The sequence below is a fragment of the Carcharhinus amblyrhynchos genome, chromosome 2, assembly GCF_965287045.1.
Source record: "Carcharhinus amblyrhynchos chromosome 2, sCarAmb.v2.hapA, whole genome shotgun sequence".
NCBI lineage: Eukaryota > Metazoa > Chordata > Chondrichthyes > Carcharhiniformes > Carcharhinidae > Carcharhinus > Carcharhinus amblyrhynchos.
In genome coordinates this window covers 10,503,460-10,519,624 of record NC_137325.1, presented here as the reverse complement: position 1 = coordinate 10,519,624, position 16,165 = coordinate 10,503,460, and the positions used below count along the sequence as shown (strand labels likewise).

Below are 16,165 nucleotides of genomic sequence, written 5' to 3'. Positions count from 1 at the left end.
CAGTATTCCAAGTGTGGCCTTACCAATGTCTTGTACAACTTCAACAAGACGTCCCAGCTCCTGTATTCCATGTTCTGATCAATGAAACCAAGCATGCTGAATGCCTTCTTCACCACTCTGTCCACTTGTCACTCCACTTTCAGGGAGCTATGAACATGTACCCCTGGATCTCTTTGTTCTGTAATTCTCCCCAGTGCCCTATCATTAACTGAGTAAGTCCTGCCCTGGTTCAATCTACCAAAATGCATCACCTTGCATTTACCTAAATTAAACTCCATCTGCCATTCCTCATCCCACTGGCCCAATTGATCAAGATCCCTTTGCAATCGTGAATAACTTTCTTCACTGTGCACTATGCCACCAATCTTGGTGTCATCTGCAAACTTACTAACCATGCCTCCTATATTCTCATCCAAATCATTAATATAAATGACAAATAACAGTGGACACAGCACTGATCCCTGAGGCACACTGCTGGTCACAGGCCTCCAGTTTGAAAAACAACCCTCTACAACCGTCCTCTGGCTTCTGTCAATGCTGAGAGGATGTTTCCTCTTATGGGATACATCTAGAACTCAGGGTCACAGTTCAATGGCAAGGAACTTCCCATTTAAGACAGAGGTGAGGGGGAATTTCTTTTCTCAGAGGGTCATTACTCTTTGGACAACTGGTTAGTGATGCGGAGCAATGCCAACAACCTGGGTTCAATTCCCATACCGGCTGTGATTATTCATGAAGGCCCTACCTTCTCAAACTTGCCCCTTGCCTGAGATGTGATGAATCTCAAGCTAAATCATCTGCCTCTCAAAAAGAAGAACAGCCTATGGATCTCTGGGGCTTTGGCAACTTTTATTGCACCGTTTGGTATTCTCTTCCCCAGGGAACCAGAGTCATTGAGTATATTCAGGCTGAGCTGGACAGATGTTTGATTGACAAGGGAGGCAAGGTCAATCATAGAATCCACAGGGCAGAAGGAGGTCATTCGGCCCATCGAACACCAACCACAATCCTACCCAGGCCCAAACCCCATAACCCCATGCATTTACCCTAACTAGTCCCCTGACACTAAAGAGCAACTTAGAATGGCCAATTCAGCTAATCCGCACGTCTTTCGGACTGTGGGAGGAAACCAGAGCACCTGGAGGAAACCCACACAGACATGGGAAGAATGTGCAAACTCCGCACAGACAGCAATCCGAGGCTGGAATCGAATCCAGGTCCCTGGCGTTGTGAGGCAGCAGTGCTAACCACTGTGCCACTCTGCCACCCCCGAGTAGGGGCAGGCAGGGAAGGAGAGTCAAGGCCAATATTCAGACCTTATTGAGTGCTAGAGCAGGCTCGATGGACCAAATGGCATACCTCTGCTCCTATTTCAATGATCTTATTAAACATACTTTAACGCTTCTGTGGACCCCATGTTATGCGGCACAATTCAAATAAGATCTCACATTTACAAAAATATCCTAATTTAGATTTCTTTAAAGCTTCCCTTCAGTCTTCTTGCTTTAACACATTTCTTTGTCATGACAACGATCTTTTATTTTCACCTGAACCCATTTCATTATTTATTTAAAGGAGAATTCAGCATTAATTGTATCATAATTCCCACCAGAATATAACTCTTCAGAATATGTTGACTGTTGAATTTCAATGGGAGGTTTATAGAGCCCAAAAGCACATTTATTGAAAATTGAGTTTGTTTTCATCAGTCTGGGGGAGATTATGAAATTTCACGATGGCGGTGTGTGAAATTACAAAGAAGTGGGCCAGACGAGAGAAATGGACTGTCCCTAGTAATTGATGGATAATTTGATATAGATGGAAGATTAGGTGGAAAATATCTAAGACAGTGAGCAGGAGAATCTTATTTCTTAAGTTAAAAGCAAAATACTACGGATGTTAGAATCTGAAACAAAAACAGGAAATAGAGAGAATAGAGATATTGTTTTGAGTCTAGATGACCCTACATCAAGGTTCTGATGTAGGGTCATCTAGACTCAAAATGTTGGCTCTAATTGCTCCAAGTAGGGAGTCTCACAACACCAGGTTAAAGTCCAACAGTTTTATTTAGATCCACAGGCTTTTGAAGCGCTGCTCCTTCATCAGGTGAGTCACTTGATGAAGGGGCAGCACTCTGAAAGCTCGTGATCCCAAATGAACCTGGTGTTGTGAGACTTCTTACTGTGCCCACCCCAGTCCAATGCCGGCATCTCCATACCATGGTTACTTTGTCCCCACAGATGCTGTCAGACCTGCTGAGATTTTCCAGCATTTTCTGTTTTTATTTCTGAAGTGCTGAGGTTGCGGGAAAAAGTCCTGGGGCATAACCTTACTGGGTGTTCGGTAGGAACCTCATGGACACATTCTTCCAAAGTTACAGGGACAGAGCAGGGGCAACTTGAGGGAAATTCATGACCTTGTCAAAACTACTGAACAGGTTAGATATCCTGTTGAAAGAAAGTAGAATGAAGAGATCCGGGCACAAACTGGGAATATGGGACAAGCTCATGTTAAGGGTTTAACTTTGTTGGGGCAGGCTTGGAGGGCCAAAGGGCCTGTTACTATGTTGAAATTTTCTTTGTTCTTCTTGATAAGTACCAACACATTTTACTTTTCGCTATTCATTCGTGGGATTGGATTTGTTTATGAGCATTTATTACCCATCCCTAATTTCCCTTGAACAGAATGAACTGCTATTTCAGAGGGCAGTTAAGAACTGTTGAACCAGATGGGTTTTCCACAACACCAAACAATGGCCATCATGAGCCTTTTAATTCCAGACTTCTACTGAATTCGAAGTTAGCCGTGTGTCGCGGCCGGATTTGAACCCAGATCTCCAGATACTAGCCCAGTGACAATACCACATTGCCACCGTCATGCCAAGCTGCATGTTGCTCTGCTGTACTCAATGTAAACCAATGTCATAGCAGGTCTTACTTTCCTTCCCAGGACTCGACTTGGCATCCAACTGTACTGTTCCAGTGAGGGTAAGAGCCTGCCAAAATTTCCTGTCTCTGGCCATTTGTCTGGAAGATTATCATCCCCGCAGATTTGAGACTGGGATCGAGAAGTAGGAATGTTGCTGTGTGCTGCTCACACTTACAGTAACACCATAGCCCTAATGTCTCAACATTCACACAGAGTGAGAGAAACAATTTTATCTTGACTAATCTCTAAGAAATGTCCAGTACTTTGCTCTGGAAAATGTTTCAAAGCAATCTGCTTTGGAGCAAAGAAGGCGGGGGGAGTTGGGGGGGTGGTGGGGAGACGGGCATGGCTGAGGCATATAACATTATGAGGGATATGGGCAGGATGAGAAGGAAACAGCTGTTCCTCTTGGTTGAGGGGCCAGTCACGAGGGAGCATAGTTTTAGGGTAAGGGGGCAGGAGATTCAGAGGGGATTTGAGAAAAATCTTATTCACTCAGAGGGTGTGGGATTCTGGAATGCGCAGCCCAGGAAGGTAGTGAAAGCCAGAAACCTGACAACCTTCAAAAAAATATTTGAATGAGCACTTGAAATATCATAACATTCAAAGATATGGGACAAGTGCCGGAAATGGGATGAGTGCACCTTTAGTGGCAGTTATTATTGGTGCAGGCTCGATGGGCTGAATGGCCTATTCTGCGCTGTATGATTTTAGTCATTCTGTTTGGGTGGCTTAAGAGCCCAAGCAGAGGAAAATTAGTTGGGAACACACATTAGATGGGAGTGTTCCCTTCTCATCTCATCTACATCCTTACACTGGGCTTGTCTCTCCTGAGGGCATAGAACCAACTATGCCCATTTGAAGTATCCCAGTGCTGTGAGCAGTGAGCTGAGCTGATACTCTGGAACCTCAACCCCAACTCCCTGTTCCCCACCTGGGAAGTGAGAACCATATGAAAAGAATCATATCGTGATCTCAAGAATGATAAAATAAATGACATCAGAAATGTCATGGGTGGCACAGTGGTTAGCACTGCTGCCTCACAGCCGCTGGGACCCAGGTTCGATTCCCGGCTTGGGTCACTGTATATGTGGAGTCTGCACATTCTCCCCATTTCTGCGTGGGTTTCCTCCGGGTGCTCCAGTATTAGTTGCATTGACCTGAACAGGTGCCGGAGTATGGCAACTAGGGGAATTTCACAGTAACTTCATTGCAGTATTAATGTAAGCCTTACCTGTGACTAATAAATAAACTTACTTACTTTTCCACCCACAGTCCAAAGATGTGTAGATTAGGGGCATTGGCCATGCTAAATTGTCCCTTAGTTGTCCCAGGATGTGTAGGTTAGAGGGATTAGCGAGGTAAATATGTTGGGCTACACGGATAGGGCCTGGGGTGGCTTTGTTGTTGGTGCAGACTTGATGGGCCAAATGGCCTCCTTCTGCACTGCAGAGATTCGATGATTCTTCTCTGAAATCAAGCATATTCCTTGCAACCTGCATTATTTTTACATTAATTCTTGGGATGTGAGTGTTGCTGGTATGGTTAGTATTTATTGTCCATTTCTAATTGCCTATCTGAAGATGGTGGTATGCTGCCATCACAAGATGTCCAAGAATGTATCTCTGCCTTCTTGTCTATCACTTTTAATCTTATTGTCAATGTCTCCACCCATCATTTATTTCAACATTAAGCTGAGGGCAAGAAGAGGACAGAAAGGTTAGAGGCACAGTTGGCCATTTCTTTCAATTTTTACTTCTTAAGTAATTTCCGATGTGCGAGGAGACCTTTTGGGCGCGGGTTAATGGACGCACTCCTACCAACCGAAGAAAGCAACAGAGCCAAGCGGTGGAGAAGTTTCAGAATGATACATTTCTCTCCCATCGGATGGATTTGTCTGTCATGAAGATCCTCTCAGGCTAAAATAGTTCAGACTTATTTATTCTTGCATTGGATTAGCCTATGACAACCAATCTTATCAATAAAGCTTCATTTCCTTGCGTAATTGCACTTTCTAATATGCTCAAATATGGAATAAATATGGAATTAGCAACAGGAAGCAGCTGTAAGGCAGTGATGAGAGATATGTCTAGATGGATAATGTCACAGAGCCGATGAGAAAGGCTTTTTATGGTTATCACAATCCTAATTTTGCTTTACTTCCGTTACTTACCTCAAATTAATCCACCATTGACAGAATACGTAAACAGACAATGCTAGAAATATTCGGCAGGTCTTGGTAGTGAAGAGAAAAACAGAATGAATGGGTAGGATTTTACTGCCACCTATCCCGCTCTCCAGGAGGCAGTAATGAAGCCTGTGGCAAAACGTGTGGGGGTGGGGCTGGTAAGATCACAGGCAGCCATAACAAACTGGCTTCCCGACAACAAACTGGCTCCTTAACCATGTCGCACCACTGGGGAGTTTTACCAACAGCTGGAACAGAATAGGGCAGGCTGCCTGTCACAAAGAGGTGGGAAGTCAATCTAAATGTGCAAAGGATTACTTTACCAGGCAGGGTGCTGACCAAGTTCATAATGTGGCTTACTTACACTTGTTAGACAGTTAAACAAATGGAATCTGTTCAGGCCTTGCACCTTTTTCGATTACCCCGGAGCTTGGGGAAGCTGCATTTCCCCATTGCTTTCTCCATGGCAGCACACCAACCTATCAGAGTCAACTTGCCAACCAATCTGCACCTTTCCTCATGGAGTATTAATTGACATGATTGTTTGAAGTTCAGCATTTGTCATTTGTTCTGATGAGTGCAAGTTTGAAAACTTCAGCAACATGTCGCTTTTCAGTAATATTCACATTTTCTATTACCAAGCAACTGTTATAGCAAATAGGCAAAAATCAGACTACAATTTAAATCACTTGCTGCTTTGGGTGTCAGAATGATTGCTATACTGAGGCCTGATATATAGTATTAAACATATTTCTGTAAGAATGAATGTACTGAAATGCTACTTTATTAATGAGCTGTGATGATGGTGTTATATGTTAGGTTTAAGGATAATGTTTTAAAATTTAGTAGGTGGTCAGTATATCTGGAAGGAAGCTCATTTATTTTAATCTTGCAATATTTACTTGGGGGATCACGAATGGATTTTTGTTTATGGATGAAGATTTCTGCAGTGCTTTTGATTAGGTTATTGACAGGGTCATGTGACAATGTTTAATAGGAGGAGCTATGTATATAGTAGAGAGAAAAAAGCCTTGAGTTCTGACTGAGATTTGTTTAAATACAGAGTGAAGAGGAGGCAACCAGAGCTCCCCAGAGAGTCAGGGGATTCCCCTTGGGCATTGGCAGATTGGCAGTGCCAACCTGGGCTCCTGGCATTGTCCAAGGGGCAAAGCGAAAATATCCAGGGGGCACCTTGGCACTGTCCACCAGGCATGGGGCAGTGCCGGGGGTGTGGCCTGATGGGGCTGGTGGGACTGGAGCCTCAAAGCAGTCAGTGAGGGTGGAGTTCCTGCTACCACTCTGCAGTCAGGGTCAATGGGAGGGGGAGGGTGCCCAGCAACTGGGACTGATCATTGAGTTGGGAGAGGTTGCTAGGTGGGCCTGGACTGCGGAGGGTGAGGGGGGGTGTGGTCAGGACTGTGGGAAGGGAGTTTTTAGAACTGACAGTGTGGGGGGAGAAGCAGGGGATCAGTGCTGTGGCAGGGGGGTGTTGCTGGGGAACATTGAGGCGGGAGGGGGTTGAGGCTGGCCAGCGATCAGGGGCCCAGCAATCGGGCCATGGTGGAGGGCAATGAGGAGTCGCAGGGCTGGCCATCAATTGGGAGATCGATAGACAGGGGTTACCTGCGCCAAACTCAGCACTGATAGATCGGCGCATGTGCAGTGGCCCGCTCAGCGCTATGCTGCCAGCTCCTCCAGCGGGAAGAGGCCCTGCCTACTGCTTTTACACTGAGGCACTTTGCACAGAGTGTGAGAGATTCATTTTTAAACTCCCGCTGAAAACAACAGCGGGATTTACTCCAGTTCTTTTGCAAATTTGACACTTCTAATTATTTTGGTAGAATCGCTCCCCCCATATCTATGCTGTCTTAACCCATAGGCTTAAATTAAAACAGAAACTACTGGAACAACTGAGCAGGTCTGTGGAGAGAGAAACAGAGTTAACATTTCAAATCCATATGACCCTTCATTGGAACTCCAACGTGTTCTGAAGGAGAGTCATATTTGACTCAAAACACTAACACTGTTTCTCTCTCCACAGATGCTGCCAGGCCTGCTGAGTTTTCCAGCACTTTCTGTTTCTGTTCCAGATCTCCAGCACCCACAGTTTTTGGCTTTCCCTTGACTGAATAGACTCACTTACTTTTGTCTCCCTTTCCTTGCACTGATTTGAAAAAAGAGTCCTAATCAAAATCTGTGATATTATCTCTTAATTAATCATATCACCCGTGCTTCTTCTGGAAGCTTTATTTCATGGCTTTTTCACAATTTGGCAGTGGGACACAGTGTATTAGCAGAACAGAACATGATGATGAGCTTACTGTAAATTTTGAAAGGCTTGTGACTGAGTCAACAATAGATATGTGTTCTGAACATATGAATTAGGGGCAGGAATAGGCGGTGGCGTAGTGGTATTGTTGCTGGACTAGTAATCCAGAGATCAATGGTAATATTCCAAAGATCCAGGGTTCAAATCCCACCACAGCAGCTGTTGGAATTTGAATTCAATAAAAATCTGAAATTAAAAGTCTAATGGTGACCATGCAACCCTTGTTGTAAAAACCCATCTTGTTCACTAATCTCCTTCAGGGAAGGAAATTTGCCATCCTTACCTGGTCTGGCCTACATGTCACACTAGATCCACGGCAGTGTGGTTGACTCTTAAACGCCCTCATGAATTGGGCAACAAATACTGGCCCAGTCAGTGATGCCCACATCCCTTGAATTAATTAAAATGAGGCCACTGGCCTCTCGAGCTTGCTCCTCCATTCAGTAAGACCATGGCTGATCCGATTGTAACCTCAACGCACATTCCTACTTACTCTGGGTAACCTTCCATCCCTCTATTAATCAAGAATCTTTTACACCCTTGTTGCTCAAGAGTCTTATCTAGCTCTGTCTTAAAAATATTCAAAGACTCGGCTTCCACTGCCTTTTCAGGAAGAGAGCTGCAGAGACTCATGACCCCCAGAGAAAAGAGTCCCTCATCTTGGTCTTAAATGAGCGGTCTGTTATTTTTAAACAGTAATAATTTCTAGGGCAGCATGGCGGCACAGTGGTTAGCTCTGCTGCCTCACAGTGCCAGGGACCTGGGTACGATTCCCTGCTTGGGTCATTGTCTGTGTGGAGTTTGCACATTCTTCCCATGTCTGCATGGGTTTCCTCCAGGTGCTCCAGTTTCCTCCCACACTCCAAAGATGAGTGGGTTAGGTTGATTGGCCATGCTAAATTGCCCATTAGTGTCAGGGGGATTAGCAGGGTAAATATGTGGATGGGATCAGTGTCGGTTCAGGCTAGAATGGCTCACTTCTACACTGTAGGGACTCTATGATTTACTGGCAAGAAGAAACATCCTCTCCACATTCACCCTGTCAAAGCCCCACAGGATCTGAAAGGTCTCGATCAGATCACCTCTTACTAAACGCTAGTGGATACAAACGTAAACTATCCAACCTTTCCTCATAAGACAACCCCATTCTGTATTAATAGTGTAACTGATGGTGTATCACTGACATTAGCTTGGGAACATTTCTGAAGATTGCGATGTAAAGGGGGCACAGTACTGCCAGTATAATGTCAGGTTGCAACACGTCTAAACACAACCATCAACGTTATAGACCCCTCGCTGATATTTAAGAGAGAATAAATCAGGAGTGCATAGCTGATTGAGTAGAATGAAACCCATTTAACCTGGAGCTATATTTCAGGGATAAAAGAAATGGTAAATCTCACTTCCCTCACTACACCTTTCACTGTTTAATACACAGACATGTGAAATTGATCGTGTCTACCAGACTTTAATCACATTATTCTGCTTTCTGTTTCAGCTAATTTAAGTTCTGCTGGAGGAAGCTGCAAATCTTGACTTAATAGAATGTTACTTGTGAGGTTTGAAATATATTTTGGGTCAGTTTTTATCTGTATTAAGCAAAGATTCTTCAAATTACTGATCTATTCACTCATTCTTTCCATTAATATGGAGAGCACAATTCCACTTTGAGCTAGTTATTGTGACTGAACTTAACCTTGCTGTTAGTTTAATTATATCAGAGTGTTGATTATTTAATCAATAATCCCCCTATTATAATGACACTTCACAATGCTGAGATGAAGGGCCTGTTTCCATTCTGTAAACCTCTATGATTTTAATATCAAAAGGTTTCCACTCGATTTTTTTCATTGCCATAGTGGACTTTTGTAACCAATGTAATGGGCACAAAAGTCCAACCTGGTAATGACCCAGGTTCAATCCCGGCCTCGGGTCACTGTCTGTGCGGAGTTTGCACGTTCTCCCCATGTCTGCGTGGGTTTCCTCCAGGTGCTCTGGTTTCCTCCCACACTCCAAAGATGTGTGGGTTAGATTGATTGGCCATGGTAAATTGCCCCTTAGTGTCACGCTGATTAGCAGGGTAAATGTGTGGGGTTACAGGAATAGGGCCTTGAATGGAATTGTGGTCAGTACAGACTCAATGGGCCAAATGGCCTCCTTCTGTACTGTAGGGATTCTATGCTTTCTATGACGATCAACTTCTTTTAATGTTTATTTATCAGTGTCACAAGTAGGCTTACATTAATACTGCGATGGAGTTACTGTGACAATCCCCTAGTCGCCACACTCCAGCGCCTGTTCAGGTACACTGATGGAGAATTTAGCATGGCCAATGCACTTAATCAGCATGTCTTTCAGACTGTGGGAGGAAACTGGAGCACCCAGAGGAGAGCCACACAGGTGCAAACTCCGCACATACAGTGACCCAAGCTGGGAGTTGAACCCAGGACCCTGGTGCTGTGAGACAGCGGTGCTAATCACTGAGCCACCCTCCTTCTCGCCTCGCCAGTTGTAAGAATGAATTAGTCATCGGGGTGATACCTGTTGCCATGTTACACGTCAGAAATCTTTGAAAGAGTTTCGTCAAGTACCTGCCAAGTTGGGTGGTCCACGAGGAGTGAGTCCAAAGTACTCAAAGTTAGCTACATCATTCTCTTCAGAGTTGGAGTCATTGGTGGGGGTGATTCTCCGACCTACGTAGGAAGCTAATGGTCTCCTGGTGCTTGAGACATCGGGGCCGGATTCAGACATTTTCAAACAGAAAACTTGCTGAAACAAAGCAGGACAGACAGACTGTGAGTCAGATTAGCTCAGGAAGTCTGCAAAGAGTGAGCATTTAACAGCTAGGCAGAAATCAAAACAGATAATCCAATAGACAAAGAGATGCACAGTATCAGCGATATATTTTTATTCATTCACGGGATACGAGCATCGCTGGCTGGCCAGCATTTATGGCCCATCCTTAGATGCCCTTGTTCAGAGGGCAGTTGTAAGTCAACCATATTGCTGTGGCTCTGGAGTCACAAGTAGGCCAGACCAGGTAAGGATGGCAGGTTTCCTTCCCTAAAGGACATTAGTGAACCAGATGGGTTTTCCAATATTCGACAATGGTTTCATGGTCACCAGTAGATTCCTAATTCCAGATTTTTTTTTAAATTGAATTCAAATTCTATCATCTGCTGTGGCGGGATTCGAACCCAGATCCCTCGAACTTTAGCTGAGTTTTTTGGATTAATAGTCTAGTGATAATACCAGTAAGCCATCTCTGAGGGCATTTCACTCCTTCAAAGTTTGCCCCCCCCCCCCACCACTCCCCCTCACAAAGGAAATCTTATTTGATCCAACTGAGTGTTTGCAAATGCAATAATACTGTCAAAATACTGCATATGTTGGAAATCGAAAGCAAAAAGAGAAAATGATGGAAACGCTCAACAGGTCAGTCAGAAGACGTGGTGAGGCCAATGGGTCAGTGCAATGTCTTCCTAAGACTGAATACCTAACCACATTTTTTCACATTCATGAAGCTTGGGATGGTTGTGATGGGTCTTATGATCAAACGGTAACATTGACCGTTCCAGGTCAAGCTAAAATTTGTAGCGTGTCCTTTGGGTGAAAAGACTATCATGACCCGTGAAGATGTGTCTCAACACAAACCATTCAAGAAGGCGAGAAAGAGAAACCAGGGGCCATTCTGAGGGGATGAGGGAATTTATACCAACCTTCATTCTGTTTATCATGATGTTGTAGTTGGCCCTGCTCTTCACCATGAGTTCAATTTCATTCAGATTAACCTATTTCTACCATGTGCAGTAACACATGCCCCATACTGACTGTCTGAATGGGTTAATACTGAATAGACTTCCCATTCCATATATCTTTGATGCTGCTTCATTGGACACTTTAAGACCCTCGCACCAATTTCGAAAGCTTTACCCAACATTTTTACTTATTAAACGCTGATATTTTTCTTAATTAGTCAAGGGGCTCCGGAGACACATCATTACAGTATATGGGATCGCAGGTTAGACAGTGTTTTACAGGCATCGCTGAACCTATCATTTGAAACTATTGATAAATAAAAGTGACAGTGCTGTCCTGCGTCTGAAAAATACTTGCAGCACAGAACAGGCCAGACGAGTCTGTTCTGTGCTGTTTTTTTTTGGCACAATGGTCAGCTCTGCCCCCTCACAGCGCCGGGAACTTGGGTCTGATTCCCGGCTTAGGTCAATGTCCGTGCAGAGTCCCCATGTCAGCGTGGGTTTCTTCTGGGTGCTTCAGTTCTTTCCCATAGTCTGAAAGATGTGCTACTTAGGTGCATTGGCCAGGCTAAATTTTCCCTCAGTGCACCCGAACAGGCGCCGAAATGTGGTGACTAGGAGATTTTCACACTGGTCGGTATTTTATGACCTCATTTGGGCAAGTCTTGGACAATCCCACCTGAGGCCAACAAAGAATTCTGTTCTGCGAGCCTTGCCCATCCCAATTCCAGGGCAATTCTGAACAGTAACTTCATTGCAGTGTTGATATTAGTCTACTTGTAACACTAATAAATAAATAAGTTTCCCCCCACACTTCCTCATTTAACCCCCATTGGCACATCTTTTCTCTAACATTTGCTGATCTACTTTCCCATTCAATACATTGACGCTAGTCACCTCAGCTACTTTATGTGGCAGTTCATTCCACATTCTAATGGCTGTCCTTTATACACCTATATTTAACCCTTCACTAACTTGGTGAATAGCACCACACATGGACACATTGCAGCCCGGTAGTGATGCCAAGCCAGAGTGCAATATAGTGACAGGTGTAAGCTGTAATTCATCTGACACCGAATCCACCAGGGATGGGGAAGTGATCGGCATTTAGAGGAGCAATGATCAATGTTTAAAAAAAAGACTGCAGGAATCCCAGATCCCAAGGGATTTATTAGCAGAAGAGTTGTTCAGATTACCATTAATGTTCTCCAGCTGAAGGGTCCATTTAAATAAATATCGCGCTTCCATTTAATAGCTACCCATAGGTGATTGTTTTCAAGTCTGCGGCCGGAATTCTCCCATCCTACCTGCCACTGAAATTTTAGCAGGAGACTTGCGGACAATGTGAAACCCCATTGACAGTCGGGCGGGAATTTCCAGCTTCTAGGCCAGCGCGGTTGGAGAATTCCGCCCTATATTTTTACAGGTGACTCTGAAATGCGAGACACCATCAACGTGTCCAAGTGAAAGCTAGTATTTGAAAAGCATTTTTATGTTAACAAAGATGTGTTGTTCTGATGTATAGATTTTAGTGTGCAGGGGACAATTTCAAAGTTTGTAGTGATGCAAAACTTGAAAGCATTGCAAAGTCTGAGGATGACAATGCAGAGCTTCAAAAGGACATAGACAAGTTGGTAGAGTGAGCAGAGAGGCGGCAGATGAGGTTCAGTGTGGAGAAGTATCAGAAGAACGTGGAGAGATAATATAAAATAAGGGGTAAAATTCTTACGGGAGTGCAAAATCGGAGGGAGTTTGACATATATGTGAAACAATCATTGAAGGTGGTCAGATTGGTGGAGAGAGCAATTTAAGAAGAATGCATTATTCTAGGCTTTATTAATAGTAGCATAGAGTACAAGAACAAGGAAGTTATGCTGAGCTTGTACAGGACACTTGCTGGAATATTGTGCACAGTTCTGGGTGCCCCACTTTCGGAAAGATGTGAACATATTGACCCTGATTTTACTGGCACACTCGACCCAAAATTGAAGTGAACGAAACCCACAGAACGGCATTCTCGTTGGCCTCGGGCACAATCTTATGAGCCTTGGGTGCGTGTGCCGGTAAAACCCTAGCCATTAAGTACAAAAGAGGTTTACAAGAATGGTTCCAGGGATGAGAAACTTCAGATATGAGGTTAGATTGGAAGGGTTGGGACTGTCATCTTCGGAGAGAAGATTAAGTGGAGATTTGATAGAGATGTTCAAAATCATGAAGGGAGCTGGACAGAGTAGACTGTTTCCAGTCATAAGAACATAAGAACATAAGAAATAGGAGCAGGAGTAGGCCATCTAGCCCTTCGAGCCTGCCCCGCCATTCAATAAGATCATGGCTGATCTGTCGTGGCTCAGTTCCACATTCCCGCCCTCTCCCCATAACCCTTAATCCCCTCTCTTATCAAAAACCCAGCAACCCGCGTCTTAAAAATATTTAGCGAGGCAGCCTCCACCACTTCAACGGGCAGAGAATTCCAGAGATTCACCACCCTTTGAGTGAAGAAGTTCTTCCTCAACTCCGTTCTAAACCACCCCCCCTTTATCTTGAGGCTGTGCCCCTTAGTCCTATTATCCTTTCTGAGCGGGAAGAGTCTCTCCACTTCTATCCTATCCATCCCATTCATCATCTTATACGTCTCAATGAGATCTCCCCTCATTCTTCTAAACTCTAACGAGTACAAGCCTAGTTTATTCAGCCTCTCCTCATAGCTCAACCCCCTCAACTCCGGCATCAGCCTAGTAAACCTCCTCTGCACTCCCTCCAAGGCCAAAATATCCTTGCGTAAGTACGGCACCCAAAACTGCACACAGTACTCCAGCTGCGGCCTCACCAATGCCCTATACAGCCGCAGCAAGACCTCCCTACTTTTATATTCAATCCCCCTCGCTATGAAGGCCAGCATCCCATTCGCCTTCCTGATCACCTGCTGCACCTGCAGGCTGGGTTTTTGCGACTCATGCACAAGGACCCCAAGGTCCCTCTGCACCGTCGCCTGCTGCAGTTTTTCGCCACGTAAGTGATAATCCTTCCTACCATTATTCCTACCAAAGTGGACCACCTCGCACTTGCCATAAAAGGATCAAGAACGAGAGGGACACACGTTTAAAGTGCTTTGCAAAAGAAGCAAAGGTGATGTGAGAAAAACTTTTTTACACAGTGAATGGTTCAGATCTGGGATACACTGCCTGGGAGTGTGGTGGAGGCAGGTTCCATGGAGACAGTCAGGAGGACAATAGATTATTTAAATAGCAACTGTACAGCGATACCGAGTAAAGGCAATAAGAAATGGGGAGCTGGTGCAGACAGGATGGGCCAAATGGCCTCTTTCTGCGCTGTAATACTTTGATTTTGCAAAAAAAAAACACGTCGCCTTCAAGTTTCTCGGATCTTCAGGACGTGTGGGAGCCCTTCACAATGAATGAGTCTGCTTCCAAGTGTTTAAAATCGAAATAAAGCAGACACTGGGTGGGAAACACTCGGTGAGACTTATTTCTGATCTGTCGCAGAAAGATTCTGGGGTTAGTTTTGAGGGTGTTGTTAACGCCTGAGATTGGATGTGTTTTAAATAGACTCCACATCAAACCGTGCGGCGAGACAGTGAAGCTGGGGCAGCAATAACACACATCAGAACAAAACACAACTTATCTCAGAGTTTCTCTCCAGAGAATCTTTTCTTTCACTTTCTTTGAATATGTAGAATGAGTCAAAGTTTTGATGATTGTATTGTTTTTACAAGCGTTTGTTCGTTCTTGCACTGCAGACTGAAAAAAAACTATCAAAAAGATATCGCAGACTTTGTAAATGGAGACATTAAAGTTGGTGAGTGAGTGTAAAAAGTATTTAGAACCACAGCATTCATCAGTAGAAAGCAGGAGAGTAGACTAATTAACAGACTTCTGCATTTGATTTAGCCAGTCCGACTAAATATTAAATTAAGTCCATCTCAATGTAAAAAAATCTTGAGTCTAGGGTTCCTGCAGTTCCCCCTCGCTTCTGATGGGACAATGCCAGAGTTTGGAGATAAATCGCTGACTTTATTTCAAAGGGTTGGAGTGTTATTGCACAGAGAACCCTAATTATAATAACTCACAAAAAAAACTTCATCTGCCTTCGAACTGAAAAAGACAAACCATCGCAGCATCCAGGTTGAGTTTAGAATTGATAAGAGTTTACAGCGTGCAATCTAAACTCTTTTTTTAAAGATTGTCCAACTTTAGAAAAGTCAGCAAGTGGTAGACTTGTCCCCAAGTGATTTACTTAAATTACAGCCCCGTCACCAGACCTCTCACTTGCAGGCAATGTGCTTACTCCGGAGCCTGGAGACAGAATACAGGACTGCATTCACCTCCCCCACAAGTCAAACACCCTTACCTGTGGCAGGCGGCAGCTGGGAGGCAGAACAAGGTGAATCAGAGAACAAGGACACCGAGCTGTCTGCCGGTTGTCTGACTGATCAGCCTTTATATGGGCTGCTGGACGCGACTCCACTCACCCCAGAGCGCCTTTGCAAAGAATGTGAGGGAACTCCCCCTTCCCCGGGTTGACAATTCCAGCTAATGACAAAACAGCCTGATCAGCCCTGACACTCCTCACAAGGTAGGGGCAGTCCACACTGCTGTGTAATAACCCTCCGACCCCAGTTTCCAAACACTGTACAACTGAGATTCTCAGCAGTAGAAATATTAATCCCAGGCAGTTTCTCACTGAGATTCTTACAAGCAGAAATATTAATTCGAGGTTCGAGTGCCAGTAGAGAATGCTTGGAATATACTTGACCTGTGAAGGCCACTATATTTCTCTGACCACAGACAAGTGTCTGGCTTGCTGAGTATTTCCAACTAACTGCAGGGAGCAAGTTTCCCCTGGTTGGAGCGTCTGGAACACTGGCATAGAGGTTAAGTTTATTTATTAGTGTGACAAGTAGGCTTATATTTACACTGCAGTAAAGTTACTATGAAAATCCCC

At 44.3% G+C, this 16,165-nt stretch overlaps 1 protein-coding gene across 1 annotated transcript in view; it reads right to left on the bottom strand.

Moving 5' to 3' along the window:
- LOC145352263 (coagulation factor XIII A chain-like) overlaps positions 1-15,677 on the bottom strand; it is a 106,163-nt gene extending 90,486 nt beyond the window's left edge. Inside the window, exons 1-2 of the mRNA XM_080202007.1 lie at positions 15,572-15,677; positions 10,037-10,214 (exon numbers count right to left, since the gene is read on the bottom strand). Of these exons, the coding sequence (XP_080058133.1) occupies positions 10,037-10,196 (160 nt within the window). The 5' untranslated portion in view covers positions 10,197-10,214; positions 15,572-15,677. The remainder of the gene's footprint in view (positions 1-10,036; positions 10,215-15,571) is intronic.
- Positions 15,678-16,165: the final 488 nt, after the last annotated feature.